The 15795-nt window shown below is 36.3% G+C and overlaps 1 protein-coding gene across 5 annotated transcripts in view; it reads right to left on the bottom strand.

Moving 5' to 3' along the window:
• The window catches only part of WWP1 (WW domain containing E3 ubiquitin protein ligase 1), a 123212-nt gene that overhangs the window by 37509 nt on the left and 69908 nt on the right, over positions 1 to 15795 (bottom strand). For all 5 annotated transcript variants that reach the window (XM_003902938.5, XM_017962155.3, XM_009213273.4 and 2 more), the window contains 5 exons: positions 6500 to 6595; positions 4034 to 4208; positions 1028 to 1082; positions 551 to 635; positions 298 to 426 (listed from right to left, as the gene is read on the bottom strand). In XM_003902938.5, the coding sequence (XP_003902987.1) occupies positions 298 to 426; positions 551 to 635; positions 1028 to 1082; positions 4034 to 4208; positions 6500 to 6595 (540 nt within the window). The remainder of the gene's footprint in view (positions 1 to 297; positions 427 to 550; positions 636 to 1027; positions 1083 to 4033; positions 4209 to 6499; positions 6596 to 15795) is intronic.

Raw genomic sequence — 15795 nt, 5'->3', positions numbered from 1 at the left:
TATCTACCTCAAGGGGTTATTGGAAGATAAAATGAGTTAATACCTATGAAGTACTTAGAACAATCCTTGGCACATAGTAATCACTACATAAATAGTTGCCATTGCTATTATTAAGGAATGACATGCTGCAAATCCATTGTCAAATGAGAGCAAAGACAGCTATACTAACGTATCACTTGTGTAGGTTTTCTTGAACCAAAAAGTAAAATATTTTTCTAAACCTGAGGATAAGTTAGAGACTAACTCTCATGTGCTCACTAAGCAACATTTAAAGGAGAACTTCAAGTTTTCACTCACACAGATGACTTCCCATTGCGAGGATCTTTGAATGTTGTTGTTCTTGTGTTATGATCAACAAAGTACCTTACACCTTCACGAGTGTATCTAATTTCCCAGCCTTCTGGCAGGGGTTCTTCATTCTGTAAGCTAAAAGATAAAGTTAAAATCACAAGATGAACATTTTCTAGGTACTAAAAATATCTCATTCAAGGTTGGTTGATTCTACCTACAGATACATGCAAGATGATTTAAGGCTGCTGTATATACATACCCTTGAGTTCTTGGATCTTCCCATTGGGTTGTTTTTGTGTTGTGATTCACAAAGTAAACCCTGTCTGTTGAATCCACTCTTTTCTCTGAAACATAAAGTGACCATAATATTTAATAACTATTTGGGATCTATATATAAAATAAGGAATATATGTAATTATATATTATATATTATATATAAATATATATAAAAATATATCAGGGATATATGTATCGCTTATATGTCTTATAGAATATATACAATATATAATCTATTCTATATATAATATAGATTATATATGTTATATATTATATAAATAATTATTATATATAATATATATTATATAATTATATATTATATATAATAATATATATTATATATTATAAGGGGTATATATTAAGGGATATATATAAGGGAGATATACATATAAAATAAGGGATATATATGGAGATATATATATCTCCCTTACGGATCATTAGCAAAAACATAACGGCTTACCCCAGCCTGGTGGCAAAGGTCCATAAGGGTCATTTTCTGCAGCTAACATTGAAGCCTGATTGGAGAAAAGATTGGGGAGAGAAATAAAATAACAGTATTTTAATATGGAAGTGGAAATAAGCCAAGTGCATGGCAGAATCACATTTTATAATAATTTTCTAAAAATATGATAAGGGGTTGGGCACAGTGGCTCACGCCTGTAATCCCAGCACTTTGGGAGGGCAAGGTGGGAGGATTACTTAAGCCCAGGAGTTCAAGACCAGCCTGGAAGACCCTGTCTCTATTAAAAAAAAATTTTTTTAATTAGCCAGACATGTTGGCACATTTGCCTAAAGTCCCAGCTACTTGGAAGGCTGAGGTGGGAGGATCACTTGAGCCCAGGAGGTGGAGGTTGCAGTGAACTGTGATCACACTACTACTGCACTCCAACCTGGGCAACAGAGCAAGATAGATAGATCTATATTATTAGATAGATAGATAGATAGATAGATAGATAGATAGATAGATCGATCGATCTACATAATAAGGAAATGTAGCAATTTCAAGACACAAAGTTCTTTGTTTTTTTGAGACAGGATCTTCCTGCTCTATTATCCAGACTAGGGTGTAGTGGTGTGATCTCAGCTCACAGCAGCCTCTGCTTCCCAGGCTCAAGCAATCCTCCCACCTCAGCCTCACCAAGTAGCTGGCACTACAGACATGCACCACCACACCTGGCTAATATTTGTATTTTTTGTAGAGACAAGGTTTTGCCGTGTTTCTGAGGCTGGTCTCAAACTCCGAGGCTCACGTGATCCACCCGCCTCGGCCTCTCACAGTGCTGAGATAACAGGTGTAAGCCACCACTCCCAGCCAAGACACAAAGTTCATAAAATGTCATGAAGAGGAGACTATCAGCTAATCAAATTAATTATTAGTTTTTCTAAAATGATTTAAAAATAATACACTGGCATCAGTACTTTACTCTCCCAGTCCTTCCATACTAAACTATAGAGGGAAGATGAAATGGGAGAAGAACATACAGGAAATTGATGTTTAAATGAGGCAATATTATTTGTTTAAAAATAGACCAATTATCACAATTTTCTTTAAAACAAATGCCCACTAATAAAACTAACACTCAACTCCAGTACCATTTATAGAAATAAACTTTTAATTAGTATCTTTTATATTTTCATGCATACATAAAAACACATTTTTATGTATGCCTCCATTCTTATTATAACTTAGAAATATATTCTGAGGAAAATATAAGCATTCTATCAAGAATTTTATAATAATGACAAATGTAAAAATAATTACCTGAAAAATAATTTCTTAAAGTAAATGCATCTTGATGAATATAATCTTGTAACAGACCCTGTTAATTATACTCAATATTTATCTTCCACCTGTTCTTGAGAACCAAATCCCTGCTTTGTTGGAGGTAGAAACGTGGTCATAAAGATCATTCCATCCCCCTTCCCTTGCAGCTGAGCTGGTAGAGTGAACAATTCCGGCCAGTGAAGTATAGGCAGAGGCCATGGTAAGGGCATCCTTCACTAAGTAAAAAAGGCAAGGGCTTGCAACAACAGAGCCATCTGCCCTTTCAATTCCTCTTTCTCTTTCTTCTTGCCTAGACTATGGATGTGAGGCCCACAGTGTAGAGTTCCATATAAACGAAGTAAAAGGCCTGAAGTGTGATACGGATGGCAGAGCAAAAAGGCAGAAAGAACCCAGGTCCTTGATGACACTACTGAGTCAATGCAGCACTTAGACTTTTACCCCAGACCTGATGTTGTACTGAGATAATTAAACCTCAATGTGTTTAAGGAGATTCTATTACTTGCAAGATAACATTCTTCTGATACACATCTGTTACCTCATTCTGCCCTGTTCACCAAAGGTTTTCAAGTGTACAGGTAAGTCCAACCAAAAACAAAGCTATATGTATTACTTTTTATGTATGTATATAGCTATATATATTACTATATATACCATACGGTATAATTACTATATATAGCTAAACTATGGAACCTTACCACTGATTTCTGTACAAGTCATGGAAGAACCAGCAATTGAAGGCAGCAGGAAACGCTATAGAAACTAGGCTGCCCACTCCCTCCCTGCTAGCTACATATAACCGGGAGAGTAGGTCAACCTGCAAATGAGAACTTACTATTTAACCTCTGAAAAAAATGTGGTCAAAAGAGTAAGACTGTAACAGGATTTTGGAGGAAGTTACTTACATTTTCTTTATATGTCTCTTTCCTACTTCCTTTCTATCTGCTAACTTCTACACTTTAGGTTTCTTCAAGGTGCCTCAAAACACTATCTGTAGTTGCCCAGTACTTTAAAATTTATCTTTTCTACCTCCTATGATCACATCATTTATCAGAGGAGTTTTGTTTTGTTTTTTCCACTTCTCTCATGGATGTTTGCTTATGGCAATAAGTAAATCCCCAACTGGTCAAATTTTCAGACAGTGTTAGACTTTTTGGACAAAACTTTCGAGTTCTAGAAATATCTCTTATGGGACAAAACAGATGAACGTTGCTTCTTAGAATCTGGGAAGAGAATCAGAATAGCTATAATACTGCGAGACTGGCTCTAAGTAAAATCATAAGGTAACTGGTTATGTTGAAAGCAAACAAAATTATTATAAAAGTGGAGGATTGAAAATTAGCAAAAATATTATTTTACGAAGAATTGCATTTATGAAACTACCCCTTAGTAAGGATATAAAACTTAGTGTGTAAGTTATGTTACTAAACTAGAATATTTTAAAATATTATAAAGTGCATATATATATATATCAGAAACACTATTTATTAAAGATTAAAAAATACCTTGTAACACAGTCTATACCATTTCTAAAAATCACCAAAACAGATATGTGATTATGGTCAAGGGATAGCAAAAAAAAAAAAGAAAGAAAAAAAAAAAAGGAAAAGAAAAATCACAATAGAGAAGGACAAACAAATAAGGGAGGAAGTTATGTAAACAATCTTATAATTTGCTAATTACCGAATAGAGGTATCGTTGGTTAAACTGTTGCATAGCTCCCTGCAATTGGTTCCGCTGAGATTGCCACTGTTCAAAATTTCGGACAGATTCCATGGTAGGCCGCTGCCACGTTGTTGTTCTGGTGTTATGATCCACATAATAAACTCTTCCACGATCATCAACTCTTCTTTCCCAACTACCACAAATAAACAATAATAAAAATAAACAATAATCTCTCAATAGAAGAAAATGAAAAGCAGTTATTACTTCACTCACTTTAAATATCAAGACATGTTAAAATACCTAAAACATGAAACTATGAACTATTTATTTTAGCTACATTACCTTCCCATTCTACCACTAATACCTTTTTATTTCCTTTAGTCACTGTAATGTTTAGTCCCACACTAGAAGAGGTTGCTTATTTTTATTTATTTATTTTTTAAATTTTACTTTAAGTTCTGGGACACATGTGTAGAACACGCAGGTTTGTTATACAGGTATACATGCGCCATGGTCGTTTGCTGCAGCTATCAACCCATCAGGTTTTAAGCCCCTCAAGGGGAGAGAGAGCATTAGTCCTAATATAATTTCTAAAACCTGTCTAAAAAGAGGCCACTGAAAGAACAGTTTCAGTATCAATCTGGCTATCCGTTTTCTCTCTCTTTTTTTTTTTTGTGAGATGGCGTTTCGCTCTTGTCACCCAGGCTGAAGTGCAATGGCGTGATCTCAGCTCACTGCAACCTCTGCCTCCCAGGTTCCAGTGATTTTCCTGCCTCAGCCTCCTGGGTAGCTGGGATTACAGGCACAGACCACCAAACCCAGCTAATTTTTTGTATTTTTAGTAGAGACGGGGTTTCACCATGCTGGCCAGGCTGGTCTTGAACTCCTGACCTCAGGTGATCCTCCCACCTCTCGGCCTCCCAAAGTGTTGGGATTACAGGCATGAGCCACCGTGCCCGGCCTCTCCTTCTTTCTTTGATAAGCATTTACTGACAGTGCTTGCTGTATACCAAGCAATCTGCTCTATAGCCAATACCCATGTTCAGGATGAGTTAACTGAACTCTTTTTATTACTTTTTAACTCACCTTCCTGCCATTATATTGCTGCCAATTTTCTTCCTGAAACACAGGTGGACTCCATGTCATTCCACCCACGATGGCTCACTGGTATGGCATAAAAATGTACTGTCCATATTTTCAGTCTCATCTCCCTGAGATCCTACAAGGGTCTCACGTGAGAGTCTAACCAACTATTTGCTGGTTCCAAGGGTGTCATGAGTTGAATTTTGTCATGCTTTTGCCTCACAGAATACCCTTCCCTATATCTCTACCAACTAGAATTCTACTCATCCTTGAGGGTTCATGCCAACTTCCACCTGTTCTACACATGTAGGATCTATTAAACCAATTTTTATCATTAATTCATGAAATGATTGTAAGCTCCTTTCAGCAAGCAATTATAAATTCCTTAAACTTATTACTAAAAATACAATGGGGTCACAAAGAGAATAATAGACGCTAAAGATGAAATTAAAGACAACCTCTGCCTAATTTTTGGACAACAGTTTCAGTGAAATAAACCCCATGTCATGGCACTCAATGAATGGGCTAAATGAATGACTATAACTTGATGATCCTGTCAGAGTTAAAATGAACTTCACGGTTTGCTATATTGCAATATCGGCACCATGTTTTCCAACAAGTTCTCATTTAATACTGTAGAATCAAGGCCTGAGTGCTTTGTTCCATAAAACAGAAATATCCCACAAAAATAACATTTCTCTGCCTTAAATTTTCTAGATTGTGAATGTGTTTTATAATGGTGGGCTTTAAATTGAATCTGGAAGGGAAATCTGAGTATCTAAGAAATATACTTCAGGTACACACAGAATGTGTGAAATAAATAAATGCAAATAGTACAATTCGACTAGCTATCAGTGCAGTTATGTAGACAGTTATGAAAAAATACAAAAGTAAAGGAAGACTCGTTTGTGAATGGCCTGGAATGACAGCCTAATAGCATGAATTTTAGTATGTAATAAAAACTTTATTAATTTAAAACTTTCTACAATTTTAGGCATAAGTTCACTCATGGAGACCTTTGTAGATTATAGTTTTGGGCCACTTTAATATTTAAGTCATTAAATCTTATGAAATAACATACTTTAGATCACTATCCTTGCAGAACCATACATATAAACTGTCCTAAATGTTACCTTTCTTTCCTTAAAAAAATTACAAGGACTGACAACTGACCAAATTTTGCAACTTCTCTCAGTAACTCATGCCAATGTTTGACAGTCTCTTGAAGAAGCCCTACAGACTATCTAGTCTCATTGACTGAACATTCATTATTTATACAAGGAAATTTAAAGAAACTGAATATATGCAGAATGAAAGAATCAAATTATGCTGTACTAAATGAATTTGAAAACCACATATGTGATAAAATATAACTGCAGATGCACAAAGATGCTATATTACCCTGGAGGTAAAGGTTGTGGTCTCTCCCATGTGGTAGTTCGAGTATTATGATCCACATAATAGGTTCTACCATGAGGATCTTTTCTTTGTTCCCACCTTTAATAAAAATACAAAAATAACAGTAAGAGACAACACACTAAGACAATCTTCCTAGTAATCAGAATGACTGAATGACTCTTCCTTATAATCAGAAAAATTACAGATAAGCTTTACATTAAAAGACTATAAACACACATACACAGCTATATACAAAGGCTATTATACATATACATAAGTGTTCATTTTCTCAATTATTAGTACTTTTTTAACCTCTTAATTATTCCCTTTTTATTACAGTATTGGAAACTCAAAAAGTATAGTTAGCAGAAAAGGAATACAATACCCCACATTTTAAAAAGTTACTTATAGAATTCCAAATTATCAGAAAACAGAAATTGAATCAAGAATAAAGAAACTTTCAGCTTAATATTAAATCCAAGGCACAAAATGTCTATGAAGTAATACATTGATTTTGCTATAATTTCAAAAGTACCCATCTAAAAGATTTTTAGCCAAAATAGCCTTAAAGAAGTATGTGGTGATACTGCTCCATGAAAATTCTTTCATCTGTGTGCACAGTGTCTTTTCTTTGTGCATATCTATCCCAACTTTCGTTTTGGTAGGTCTCAGAACTTATGGAAATTACATTTTATCTTTTTCATATTCTATTTTGAAGACTCTCAATCTCTCGTTTCTACCATTCTCATTTTTTCTTCTGTGATTCCTGTTAATTTCCCTTCAGTCTTTTCTTAATATGGTATAGAAAAATAATTTTTAAAAATAAAAACTGGTGGGCCAGGCATGGTGGCTCATGCCTGTAATCCCAGCACTTTGGGAGGCTAAGGAGGGTGGATCACCTGAGGTCAGGAGCTGAAGACCAGCCTGGCCAATATAGAGAAACCCCGTCTCTACTAAAAACACACACACACACACACACAAAATTAGCCAGCCATGGTGGCACACACTCCTGTAATCTAAGCTACTTGGGAGGTTGACACATGAGAATTGCTTGAACCCAGGAGGTGGAGGTTGCAGTGAGCCGTGATTGCACCACTGCACTCCAGCCTGGGCAACAGGGCAAGACTCTGTCTTAAAAATATAAAATACAAATAAATAAATAAACAAACAAACAAAAACTCATACTTCTGAGTTTAAGACTCTTGTTTTCAATTTTAAAATAGAATAACCAGAAAATATTTTCCTTTTTCTTTAATACAAGAACTCAAGAAGGTAGTGTTTCGGAAGGGACATGAGAGAGTATTCCTGGGGTGCTGTCAATGTTCTCTTTCGTGACTTGTGTGATGGTTACAAATGTGTATTTTGTGAGAAATCAGCTTCATCTATATATTTTGAAGGAAAGTACTTTTCTGTGTGTATGTGAAGTTTCACAATAAGAGATTCTGTTTTTAAACGTGAGTGCTTATCAAGAAGCCCTAACTTGGAATGGTGAGTTTTGATAAGTTGTCCTGCACCAAGAGGGAGGCTCAAGGATCTCCCATAAAGAATCCAGCACTTTTCCCTCCTACCTTCCTTCCCCATCTGCAAAGTTTTGAGGATCAAATCGCTTTTCCCTATTATTTGTTAATATGGTAAATTTATATTTTCAAATATTAAGTCAATCTGTGAAAACCCCCCCAAAAAGAACCCAATTAAATTTATTTTATTAAGAGTGCTGAAGTTATTTTCTTTATTTTTATACACGATAACTATATATACTGAAACTACTCCCTAGTTTGCACCCATAAACACATACATACTTAAGATGACAAATACACACAAAAAATTAAAAAATTTGTTTAGTCTGCATCTAACAAACCTAAGTCACAAAACGCTTAAGTAGTAACCATAAACAATAAAGATTCCCAAGTTCAGAACTGACTTAGGATCACAAAAATTATTAAACTTGCCTATTATATCCTACACTGGAACACTCAAGATATTCAGTACTGTAAAAACTTAGATATTCCTTATAAAGCATTTCACTAAAATCAGACAATCTGAAAGTTATGATTAACTTTATTTGCTTATATAAAAAGCTCACAGGAAAGGAGTTAAATATAAAATTTCATTTTAAAGGCCTTTCAGGAGTATGTCTAACATGTACCAATGGGCTATTCTGTATGAAAGCTTAACTACCAAAACCAAATGAATACCTAAAAACCTGATCAAGTTTCACTTTTGCTATTTTTAGGTAATAATTCCCATACACAGTCCTTGAATTTTTATTGCTATCCTATAGCAAAATTTCCTGGTTTCAACTGTTTCTTCACAAATATCCTTTACTATTTTTAATTTGGCTTTAATTTTTATCAAAATTACATATACTTCCAGATAGTTTAATATATACCTTCATAGCTATATAATTATATATACCTTCACATAGTTTAAACAGAGTCATATAGTCTATGAGACTTATTGCAAAAAACAACAGTACTTACTGTCTTTTTCACTTCATTTTCCACTCCCCAAGGCAACATTTTCAACTTTGTTTCAGTCCATTTTTTTTGGTATTTACTTCTTTTACTTATTAACTTCCTTGATTTATTGTAACTTGTTTAATTTCAAACATAATGTATTGACATTTTACTAGGAAAGGTGAAGCTGCAGGTCTCTCTCCTGCACACACACACATCTACACTTACCCTCCTCCCAACCATTCCAAATATATACATATGTTGTACCTTCCCTTACAGTTATCATTATGACTATATAAACTCCCCACAGCTGAGCACAGAACATACCCCGATTTCTTTTTTTAAAAAATATTATTAGCTAGAAAAATTATCTCCACTTCCATTTGCTTATTGTCTACGTTCTTATCGTTAAACCCCAAATACTTTTCCAGTTGCATAAATCTCTTAAAACGTTCAAGCTCGTTAGCTGTTCTATGATTGCACCTGTCTTCTGATTAGCTTCTAGTCTAGACTGTCTGCTGTCTGCTGTCTGAGGCCACTCTGTGCTTTCCTTCACCATTGTGCAGGCATTCCTTTCACTCCTCTCCTAGCAGACCCTCTAATTCCTGCATCCAACATCTTTTACTTTAACTACCTAGTTTTGGGAAAACACAAGTCCTAGTAGCTTTCTAAGAAAGAAGACATAGGAAGTGAACTTTTGGAAACCTAGGATATGGAAAAATGTATTTATTCTATGCAAACACTAAACAGTGTGGCTAGATACAGATCATATGTTGGGTATAATTTCCTTCCGCATCTAAGGCATGGACTCACTGTCTTCCACTGTCTTCTAGCTTTTCATGTTGATTCTAGGAAATCTGATGCCATTCTGATTATTATGAAACCTGCTTTATTTTTTCAATCTCTGAAAATATTTAGAATTTAATTGGCCTCAATGTACTAAAATTTTCACAACCAATTGTCTTAAAATAAATGTTTTCATTTATCATCCTGGATTTTTAGTGAGCCTTTTCAATAAGAAATTTGTGTCTATTCTTCAATAAAGAAATTTGTGTTTGTTATTTTGTTAAGGACTTCCTCCTATTTTCTCTCTTTCTAGAACTTTTCTTATCAGACTATCTGAACTGATCCTTATGTGTTACTCTCTGGCAAATTTCTTTACCTTTATCAGTCAAACTTTCCACTGAATTAAATTTCCAAGAGTTTTTTAGTCCTTTGAGTATTCCATTTTTATAGCACTGGGTTCTTGTTTTATGTATGTCATATCTACTTTTATCCTTCAGAGGATATTAAAATAGTCTCTTTTTTTTTTGGATGGAATCTCACTCTGTCACCCAGTGTGGAGTGCAGTGGTGCGACATTGGCTCACTGCAACCTCCGTCTCCCAGGTTCAAGCGATTCTTCTGCCTTAGCCTTTTGAGTAGCTGGGACTACAGGCACGTGGCACCATGCCTGGCCAATTTTTGTATTTTTATTAGAGGCAGGGTTTCACCATATTGGCCAGGCTGGTCTCGAACTCCTGACCTCGTGATCTGCCTGCCTAGGCCTCCCAAAGTGCTGGGGGATTACAGGCGGGAGTCACCGTGCCCAGCCCTAGTCTGGTGTCTTAAAACAGTATTTTCTAGGTTGTTTGTTTTGATATCTATCTTTCAAATTAAGAGGTTTCCCTTAGATGTCTAATGAGAAGGGCACCGAAAACGGAGTTTTATGTGCCTGGGTGGGGCTTGTGGATTGCGGGATTAAATAAAGAGTGGGGCTGCTTTGTTAGAGAACAATCTATACTAGTATTTTCAGTGTTTTGGGGAGGTCTTCAATAGAAGATACTGTCAGTCTCCTGGGTGAAGAGGTAAAATCCTGGGTGTCAATATTCTGGGATCTGGGTTGGGTGTATATTTGAAAATTTACTTTACAACCTTCTTTACTTATTAACCTTTCAAAGGTTCACTTATGTCTGCTGATTTAGGACAGTATTTCTGACCTCCAATGTGCCTGGTGTTCCCAAGCGTCAAGTATCTCCAGTGAGGAAACCCCTACGCAGAGCAGAAGTTCTGGCTGCAGGGAAGGGAATTAGGGTTTCTCAAACATTCAATCTTGCCATTTACAGTGTCATCTTCACTACCACTTCCAAAGGTATCCAATGCTGCCAATGCGTATTCTGAGCTTTTCCCACTGACAGGCCAGAATCCAGCTCTCTTGGATTTGCTAACTGAGGTGCACTTAACCATCCTCCAAATGACTGCAGCCTCCACCAACAGCTTGATGGCAACCTCATAAGAACCCCAAGTAGAAGCACCTAGCGAATGCACTTCCTTATTCCTGACGCTCAGAAACTATGTGAGATAAGTTTTGGGGTAATTTATTATACAGCAATAAATAATACACAAGGAAGCACTACAAACCATTCAAAAGAATTAAGGGAGACCTACATATTAGACCATATGCTCCACAGAGTTTGGACCTTCATCTGTTTTGCTAATCAGTATACTAACAGCACCTAGCACAGAGGCTGCCACAGACAAAGAGTTTAATAAATATTTGTCAATTAAATATTTGATCAATGTGTGAATTTATTTGTACTGATTTGGAAATATGACTAAGTTGTTTTTTTAAACCAACTGAAAAGCTATACACAGTATGATCCTATTTATGAAAATATTTTATGCAAAATAATAATGTATATAGCTGCTCTCTAGCCTCTTCATCCACTTTTATCTTGTCTCATAGAACTTGTCACTACCGGACATTACTCAATGAGTTTTTTTACAGAAGACCGCTGTTTGTCTTCCCACTGAAATACAAGCTCTATACAACAGGTGCTACACAACAGAGCCTCGGGTTCTCTAGCTCTGCTGCACACGCCTAGAACAAGGGTCTCAAATATTTCCTGCTGGAATAATATATATAGACACTACTCTCACTGGTGAGTTTAAGAAGTATTAATATTTCTATATGACTTACATATTGTATTTGGTCATGTCTTAATTTTGTAATCAGAAACAGTTTTAATATTGGGGGAAAAAATAAACACAACCAAGCCCTTCATCCATATAACGGGCTACGAAGCCCTTTTCTGTTTTATCCTGAGGTAACTTCAAGTATTTCTAATTTACCATTTAACAAATATTCAGTAAGCACTTACGTTCCAAGCACAACGCTACTTGCTGATCTTGTTAGATCACTTCCAGATTTCAGTGTTTTTGTTCTAAATAGAATTTGTCTTTCTCAAACTAAATTTCTTGCTACACAGAACATTATATTCAGAACTGCTTTCAGTTATCGTATTTCTAATTTTCTAGACCCACAGAATGCACTTTAATAGATCTATAATGCACTAAATAAGGAATAGGCAAATTTCTACAAAGAGCCAGATGATAAATATTTCAGGCTTTGTGAACCAAAGATATAATCAAGACAATTATATCGGTACTTACATAAAAAGAGACTCCTGCCCGGCTCCACCCTCTCTGCCTATGCTGGGGCATCCGGAGTTGTGGGCATGTTGCCTACCCAGTTCCCTCTGCTGACAACATTCTCAGAACACAGAGTTCCTGGTGCACAAGGGAGCAGCCTGGCCAATTTCACCGTCTGCCCCAGGGACTCTTGAATACTTGTGTGTGCCCTTCTCTCCTCCCCTGGCAGCTGGCCCAAGGGGAGTCACCATGCTGAGCTGTCACTCCCAGGGTATGTGTCCACTGCTTGGGACCTGGTAGCTGCCAAGAGTGAGTCCCCAAAATCTGGTGGTGACCAGAGCAGGCCTTGGGCAGCAATAAGGGAGGAAGGTATTTTTAGGGGGAAGTGGTACAGGGGTAAAGGGGGTACTCTGGCTTTGTCTCCATGACTCACAGTGACAGCCTGCTAGAGCTGTACCTGTGGGCCCTATAAAAGTGGTGGACAGGATCTGGCCAGAGACCAGATAATCCCGTAGTGAAAATTCATGGACACTCCGCAAATAGGTGCAAACCACCAAATTACTGATTACTGAGAATTCTCAATAGAACTCTGATTTATAACTGCCACACTTCACCTTCAACCACAACCCTCTTCTGCCTAGTATTTAGGTATGGTTTCTCTGTCTCACTGAAACATTATATACAAATTTTCAAAGCCTAGTACTGAACAAAGACTTTGCTTAAAAAAAAAATGTGGAAGAATTTTGTGAAATATATTACAATAAAAATAATAAAATTTGGTGACTGATTGGGCAACTGCTGGCTTCAAACTTAGGTAACAGGGGTTGGCAGTAAGACTGCTGCTTTGTCATAACCACAATCCCAGAGTTAATCCTCTTTCTGTCTAGTATTGGCCAATCTCTGCCTCCACCGACCTACTCCATCAGCAGATCAACTGTCAGTCTCTTCCATTTTACAAAACAATCTACTCCTCAGTTCTGTATGTCCTCTTGCTCACTTCTATCAAACATTCCTCCTTCCCTTTGTCTTCAGAGAAAGTTTTCTACATTAGTTCACACTCTTCCAAAGTGTCCTCTATTACACTTCCTCCCCTCTCATTCACTCCCAACTCAGAGCAAGTTAAATACAGCTCTCGTTATTTCCCTGAAACCACACTCTGTCATAGGTCAACAATAAATAAACTCTTTGTAATTAAGTTCAATGAGTGCCTTTCAGTTCTTACTAGAATTTTTCAGTGGCTTCTGACCTTGGTAACCATTTCTTCCAGAGGCATTTACCAGTCAGAGCTTTTGCCCAATTGCTCATTCTAAATCATTTAATGTAACACAAATACACTTATTTAACAAATATTTATTGAGTGCCTGCTATATGGCAGGCACAGTTCTGAGCACGAAGAATATATAAATAGACAAAATAAAATCCCTCTTCAATCTAGTGGAAAGACAACAGATAATAACACTGTGTGTCACATAATTTAAATGTTAAAAAGAAAAATAATAAAGGTTACATCATGCTGATTGGAAGAAGCCTATTCAAAAGAGTTCATACTTACTCCATCTATAGTAAGTTCTACAGCAGGGAAAAGTAATCTACAGTAGAAAAAATTAGAATAGTGATTGCCTCAGAATCACAACTTTCTAGGGTGATATTAATGTTCTATATCTCAATAAAGATTTAAGTTACACAGACATACATATTTGCCAAAATTCATCAAAATGGTACATTCAAGACTCGTGTTTTTCTTTCTTTGTAATCTTTATCTAAAAAAATTTAAAAACATATTGAATTCCAGTTAATGATTTGCAAGCTGAAGTGTTGAGGAACAAAACATACTGATGTCTGAAACTCACTGAAATGCACTAAAAATCAGATGGATAAAGAGATGAAGAAATGAGATAAGGCAAGCACAATAAAGTGTCAACTTTAAAATCTAGTGGGAAGTGTGTGGGTTTTCACTGCAAAATTATAATTTTCTGTACATTTGTAAATTTTCAACATAAAATGTTGGGGAAAATAAGGCAGGGTAGGGGAATGTGGGGAGACTGGCTTGATTTGGACAGGAGACTCAAAAAAGGCCTCTGGAATGAGGTAACATTTTAACAAAACCTGAGTATATTTGAGAATACATAAAAGAGCACATGCAAAGGTCTTTAGGCGAAATCATGCTTGGCATAACACTCAAATGTTATCTCCAGGCTAGAATACTCTTCTTCAGTTTTGGAACTATACATATAACTGCCTCCTTGGTATACGGCATGAGGTAACATATATCAACTGGATGTCCTATAAAATACAGAACGCTTTCTCTTCACTCTCCTACCCCAAGTCCAACATTCTATCATTATTTTGGTCAAATATGCCATGACCCAGGTGCCTAACCACTATTTAGGGGCGGGGCGGAGGGGTGCAGATTCACAGTGTATTTTTAATCTCTCTGAAAAGTAACTCAATACACTGTCCAATTTTTCACTGATGCGCACTTTAAATTAGATTTTGATACACAGAATTTTTTTATTTCATCTACATATCTCTATAGAAAGTGAATTAAAAAAACCGTGGAGAGTAAAGGGTTGTTTAACAAAACAACTTGAAGTAGCAGTTCTCAACCTGGCTGTGCATTCGAATCAACAGGATTTAGGCACCCATAATCCTATCCTGTTGTTAGCTAAATGACTCAGTAAGTTACCAAACAAAAGAAAACACAGGAACTAAGGTAAGATTTTTAAGCAAAGAGGGAAGACGATGTGGAGTTGAAAACTGCTAATTCAAAGGGTTACACAGCCTAGTGCTGTGTATGCCAGAAGAATCCACCTTGGTTCCACTCTTTTCTATTCTATCTCCCCACAACTTATTACCAAGACCCATCTTACGTCAACCTAAAACATTAGCATTTACCTCACTTCAGGCTCTCTTCATTTCTCCCCTGGATTAGTGGCTTTTAAACTTTTTTTGACCACAGTTTACACAGTAAGAAGTGTGTTTTATATAAACATCTCTGTGTATACCAGATTGCTATTTACTGATTTTACTTACACACACACATACACACACACACAGAAAGAGAAAGAGAAAGAGAGAGAGAGAGAGAGAGAGAGAGAGAGAGAGAGAGAGAGAGAAACTTTCAGGAAACAATGCTTATTCTTACTACATTTAACATTTTCCAGTATTTCCTATTCTCACCTATATTTCTTTATTCAAATGCTGGTCATAACCTATTAATGGGTTGCACTCTACAAATTGAAAAACACTAATCTAGATTACTGCAAAATTCTAATACAAAGATCATAAATGGTGACAACAAGCCTGCTGAAGCATTTATCTGGTCCCGACAGAATTAGGTGTATGTACTTACTGTTTTGAACTGGAATGCCGGCTTCCCTCATTTATAAAACAGCCTGGCTGCTATCCCAACTCCTTAACTCCTCAGCTGTCT

This window comes from Papio anubis, chromosome 8 (genome assembly GCF_008728515.1).
Source record: "Papio anubis isolate 15944 chromosome 8, Panubis1.0, whole genome shotgun sequence".
In the NCBI taxonomy this organism is placed as follows: Eukaryota; Metazoa; Chordata; class Mammalia; order Primates; family Cercopithecidae; genus Papio; species Papio anubis.
The sequence above is the reverse complement of the archived record's forward strand: the minus strand, read 5'-3'. Positions and strand labels throughout refer to the sequence as shown.